Source organism: Pteropus medius, unplaced genomic scaffold (assembly GCF_902729225.1).
Source record: "Pteropus medius unplaced genomic scaffold, Ma_sr-lr_union100, whole genome shotgun sequence".
In the NCBI taxonomy this organism is placed as follows: domain Eukaryota; kingdom Metazoa; phylum Chordata; class Mammalia; order Chiroptera; family Pteropodidae; genus Pteropus; species Pteropus medius.
The window spans coordinates 11690676-11696675 of record NW_024349799.1 but is presented as its reverse complement, the minus strand read 5'-3'; the positions used below and the strand labels follow the sequence as shown (position 1 = coordinate 11696675).

At 47.1% G+C, this 6000-nt stretch overlaps 1 protein-coding gene across 1 annotated transcript in view; it reads left to right on the top strand.

The window, feature by feature from the left end:
- The window catches only part of RAB11FIP4 (RAB11 family interacting protein 4), a 97956-nt gene that overhangs the window by 22304 nt on the left and 69652 nt on the right, over positions 1 to 6000 (top strand). Inside the window, exon 2 of the mRNA XM_039886045.1 lies at positions 5363 to 5450. Coding sequence (XP_039741979.1) covers positions 5363 to 5450 — 88 coding nt within the window. The remainder of the gene's footprint in view (positions 1 to 5362; positions 5451 to 6000) is intronic.

Sequence of the window (6000 nt, the reverse complement as noted above, 5' to 3'; positions counted from 1 at the left end):
CACTTTTCCTAGTTTCTCTTTCCATAGGGAAAGATTTTTCCTCTCTCAGAGTTTTAGGTGCCTCAAACTCTCAGAGTTTTGGCTGCTGTTGCTGCTTCTACTATCCAGCTTTGGGGCTAGGGCGTGCTTTGGGGTAGGGCTGGGAGAGGAATTAAAACAAAACAGCATTTCTTCCAGTCTCTCTGTCCTAAAAGGGTTCCCTCCCCTGACCTCTCATGAAAAATAGGGAGTTTCTTTTGGAGTTTTTTCTGTTTACACCTGCTCTGTAGTTCTGGGATTTGGGCTACCTGAGTTATGGCTGGAAAATACGTGAGGAAAAAATAAATCAGGAGTCTTACCACCACCATATTCATCTTACATCAAGATTTTTATTTGTTTTGTTTTTTTTTTTTAACTTTGAGTTTTAATTTTCCTCCCAATTTTTCTGCTACTGTTTACTGTTCAGAGTCCTAAGATTGTTGCTTTATGTGTTCTGTCCAGAGTTTTTCTTTATAATCAGTGGAAGAGAGAAGCGTAGTATACTGATTTCATCTTAACCTGACCCAGAAGCCTTCCTCGGTTTTTGATCTTGGCATCTAATTTAAAAAATTGTAAGTCTGTCTAAAGCTGCATCCGGAATGCTAGTTGGAGACCTCTGCTTTAAAAACACATTTGAAATTGTACTTTTTCCTTTGAATACAGCAGGCCTAATAATGTAGCTTCATTCAATGTCATTTTGTTATAACGTTGATGAGATGCATTGCTGATATTAACCCTGTTTATTTCAATTAGCCTATGGTAAAATTGGTTTCGTTATACATCTTGTCACTTAAAGTCTCCGAACCTGTTGACAACATTAAGTGAGGACTGACTTCATTCAAATTCTTAACCAGAGGTTCTTTGTACCCATGCCAGTTTTTCTAGGCGAAAAGAGAGCAGAATACAAATTTATTCTTTCTCTGGTCAGAGTAAGCCTCTATATACTTGTGATAATAATAACAGTGATTATAATTACATTAATAGACATAATAATAATAATTATTGGTAAAGAGCATGAACTCTGGAGCCAGGCTGCCTGCGTTCAGATCCCAACTCTGCCTCTTACTAGCTGTGGGACTTTAACCCTGAATGACTTAGACTTCCCGCGCCTCAGTTTCCTTACCTGTACAATTGGAATGAAAATTGTATCTCCTTCTGAGGCGGTTGTGAGGGTTCAATGAATCCATGTGTATAGAGTGCTTAGATCAGGCAAAGGAAGAGCTACAAAGCATTTGCTTGAGTAATAATCTAATGGCTAACATTTTTAGGCACTTCACCTTCAGACTAAACCAGCTTATCTCCCTTGTTCAGATAAGGCAGCTGAGACCTCAGAGGCAAATGGCTTGTTTGAGTCCATCTGGCTTGCAGATCTCAAAATTAGGGAGATGTGAGTGGCTAGGCACAGGCTCAGGGAGGATCTGGCTGGTGATCAAGCAGAGAGCAGTGGCTTGAAGCTCCGAACAGTGTCTAGCCTGAGCAAGAAGAGATGTGACCCAGGGGAATGAATGCGAGAAAAAAATAGCCTGAAGAGAAAGGCCACAGAAATAGAAGGGGAAGCCTGGTAATTGAATGGCCCCAAAAAGACAAGATCAATATTTTACTGCCAGTGAAATAACCAGTTTCCCTGGCAGCCAGCTCCATGGCCCAGCTGTGTGGCTCAGTGACAACAGCTGCTCACGCAATCCCTGCCAGGCCCAGTGTGCCCAACACTCCTGGCCGAGGAGCCGAGCTCAGCTCCAGGGGCGGCCCAGCCATGCGTGGTGCATAAACTGCCGGGTGGGCCTCCAGCGCCTGTGGCCCCAGTTGACCATAAAGACCACATGTAGGTGGTTATTTGCTGAACTCGCTGTGTGACCTTGAGCAAGCCCACCCCTCTCTGAGACTTGGCCTCCCTGTCTATAAAATGAAGATCTGGGTCAGCAAAAGGTTATCTAATGTCCAGGAAGGTTGAGGCTCTTGGTGATCAGGGTCAGGGGTTCCAGCTATAGGAGGTAAAAGTCCTTTGATACACAGAGTACAAGGGATTGAAACTACAGTGTGGTGTAGACAACCCAGTAAGAGCCTGCCTCTGCAGGAAGGCAGCAGAGTGCAGAGAGCAAGGCAGAGTTACCACTACAGTGACTCTCTAAATGTCTAACGTCTCTGAGCCTCCGTCTCCTCAGCTATAAAATGGGAGACTCATAGTCACTACTATTAAGGCTGTTGTGAGGATTAGGTAGGACTAACTATGGCCAGAGTTGAGCACCACGCTGTAGTCTATGGCAAGCCCTCAGTGAACTCAGCAAGGATTTTAATACTTCCCTATATAAGCTATGCTATTGTTTATTTTTAAAAACCATTAAGCCTATAAATATGGTACTTATTGTTATAATAATTTTATAATGACCCTGCCTGTTTTCTTCTTCAGCAGTTGACATGGCACTTTCATACCCACTACTTTCTGGGACCTCTGCTCTTTAGAGAGCCCTGTGAGAGTCTCCTGTGCCACAGCTCAGGGCATTCCAGGGACTTTGCAGTGGCCTTCAGAACTCCATCTATCTGCCATCATCAAGTTCCTCTGCACCTCAGAGGAACTTGGGGGATAGACAGGCCCCACCGGTATTTCCCAGCCCCAGCGGGTCATAGGCCCCGTGGATTACAGACCAAATCCACAGGCTTCTGCCTCTTAGGTGGAAATGAGGTTAGGGCTCCTCATCGGCCATTCAACATTCAGTGGCTCCGCCTTTGGCTTGCATCAGAGATAATTGAGGCATAGCCCCTGACCTTGGAGAGGATTGTAGGGGTGAGTGCCAGGAGGCTGGGGGGTACAGGATGCCCCAGCCCATCCCTACATACATAGACTCCCTACAATGTCAGTGATGAGAGGACAGGAGGAGAGGAGGCGGGGTGCAGCTGGGGTAGTGGGTAAAGCCCTGCAGGTGGCACCTGGGCGTTGCTATTCTCAGAAGCCACATCATTGCCTGGCAGTGCCAGAGGCGGCCTTGGAGTGGGAGGGCAGCTGCAATGCTGAGGATATTCTGGCTGAGGCAGGAGCTGGCAGAAAGTCATCTTTTTCCTTCACTGGAATTCCTCAGGCCTTTCCCCAGAACCCACTAGGTACTAGGTTTCAGGGGTCACCCCTCAACCCTGGACTCACACCCGAGTGGACAAACAGTGTAACCAGCTCAGGGAGGGAGGAGAGATGCTCGTGTGAGGTCTGTCCTTGCTCACGCTCATCTTCCAAAGCCCACTAGATACATCTCCATACTGCCAGGCCACTGGCAATGACCAGGACTTCAGACCCCTGCTGCCACTGCCACACTGGAAGTGTCCCATGGGCATGTAGGAAACATGGTCCTTACAAATAGATGGATCCTCCAGCATCTCTTGGGTTCAGAGCAGGTGGTGGGGGTGTGGGCTGGAGGGTGTCTGCCATGACAGTATTAACAAGAATAGCGACAGGAATCCCCTTCCTACATGCTGTGCTCTACAGTTTCCAACATGCTTTTATCTCTATCACCCGCAACCCAGCCCAAATGAACTCTGGGAGAGAGTCCATCCTTACTCCACTGTACTTTAAGTACTGATGATGGTGGCTGCCTGGCGGAGGGGAAGTGCCTGAGGATTAGTGTGTGTGCATGTATGTATATGTGGCTGTTTGTGTGTGTGTCTGTGTGACCATGTGTGTGGTTAGCCATCAGCCCCCAGCAGAGTGCCCAGCATGAAAGAAGTGCTTGTCGAGTGAATGAGTGAATGCGTGAATGCATGAATGAATGCTCGCATGTGTGCTGTGGAGGGGTTGCCACGAAGTTACAGGTTGATTTAGAAGCAGGCTTCTGGAAGAAATATCAAGAAGTTGAATTTCAGGCACTGGAAACTGTAGGAGAAAAATTGGTTCCAATTAATTAGAAAAGATAGTTCTGACAAAGTTGACTGTTTCCAAAATACTCAGAGCTCGGAAGTTTGAAGTCAGTTGCTCTGATTAAAGAATTAATTACCACATCATTACAGAGAACATTTTGGCAACTGTTATTATCAAAAGCCTTAAAAACTTAGGTGTTTTGGAGAACCATTTATACTCATTTACTCCACAAATATTTATGAAGCTTCTACTGTGTACCTACCAGTCAAGATATAAATTACTAGGTACACAGTGGTGATTAAAACAGACGTGATCCTTGCCCTCAAGGAGCTTATTTTCTAGAGGGGAAGATACAAATTAATTGTAATTCTACATTACAACAAATGATCTGAAGGGAAAGTACAGGGTGCTGCGAAACAGGGTATTAGCAGGATGGGTCCTAATTAGATGGGAGTGGTCAGGACATACTTGTCTGGTGGAGAAACATTTAATAGAGGCCAAATGGAGACCCGAAGGATGAATACATGTTGTCACATGATGAACGAGGAGGATACGCATTTGAAATATCGAGAATAGCATGTGCAAAGGCCCTGAAGCAGAAAAGAGCTTGGTTAGCTTAAGGAGCTGACTGAGACCAGTGTGGCTGAAATGCAGTGAGTGACAGAAAGAGTGGAAGGAGATGGGGCTGGAGAGGCCAGATCGGGTAGGGCCTTGTCGCCCATGTTACAGAGTTGCCTGTGTGTAGTGGACAGTCACTGGAAGATTTTAAGCAGGGGAGCAGGTGATCCAGTTGAAGAGGAGAATGAATCGGAGGGGGCTGAAAGTGGAAGAAAGTGGATGAATTAGAAGGTACGCATAGTCAGGGAGGGAGAAGATGGTGGCTGTGACCAAGTGGGATTCCAGGGGTGATGTGGAAGGGAAAGTAGCTTTGGGATACAGTATTTAGATACGGATTGGATGTGGAAGAGAGGAAACACTCCCAATGATGCTGACATAATTGTTTCCTCCTTGTAGACAAAGGGGAATTTGACCAAAGGTTCTCAGAACGACAGAATACCAAAATAAATACATAAATAAGTGGTTAATTTATTCTCTTTTCTAGAGTTTCTGCAGTGAGTTTATATTATTTTAACGTTAAGTTAAAAAATCAGAGCATTTGCTTTCCATGGGCCAGTCTTTGTGGGAAGGACTTGGAGGGGACGACTGACCCAGATTGTGTTCTGAACACTGCAGTGTTGGTGTTGCTTTTCCTCACTGACTGACAGGAGGATAAAGTGCACCCCCGCCCTACCAGCTGGGGCTGGCACTGACCCCAGGTTGGCATGGAGGGGAGAGGGCTAGGAAGGGACCACAGGAGGTTACTTAGCTCAGCTGACGAGCTAAGTAACCCTATCCCTCCATCCGCCCCAGGCTCCTGGCCAGGCTGCCAGCCTCACCCCAGCTCCGTGAACCCTCTGGGGCATTTCTGGGGAGCTTATACCTGTCACATCTTTCTTCCCACAGGTGGAAAAACTTGTAAAATATCTGGATCCCAATGACCTGGGGAGAATCAACTTTAAGGACTTTTGCCGGGGGGTGTTCGCCATGAAAGGTAAGGCTTTCTGGGGGAAGAGGTCCAGGGGCTCTCAGGATCTTGTCCAGCTGGGGAGACTGGCATGACTTGGGTTTCAGCTCCGAGTCCTTCCTGTGGGGGTCCCAGGAGCTCACGATGTTTCCAGACGCGGCTCTGCATGGAGCCTGAGGGGAAGAATCTTGGGCTCACAGCCGTGAAGGGGCTGTGGGCGGCTCTGACCCTCTGCATGGAGGCCCACACCAGAGTCAGACATCGCTGCCCTTCCCATTGCCTGTCTCCCTCTTTGCTTTCCTTTTTTCCCTCTCTCTCTCCTCCTCCTAAGGAGGTCATCTCTTTCTAGAAGACCAGCTCTTGAAGAGTTTCCCAGGACATGGGACTTGCGGTTTTAAAACCTGGACAGAGCTGGTCACTCTGTCCCTCTGCCTCCCTTCTAAGTTTCCTTCATTTGTTTCCTACCCCCTCTCCTCCTCTAAACTTCTCCGGTTCCTTCATTTCCTCTCTGCCCCTTCCCTCTAAGGGGGCAATATAAAATCCCTCTCCCCCCTACCCCCAATTCAAAGGCCTCCTG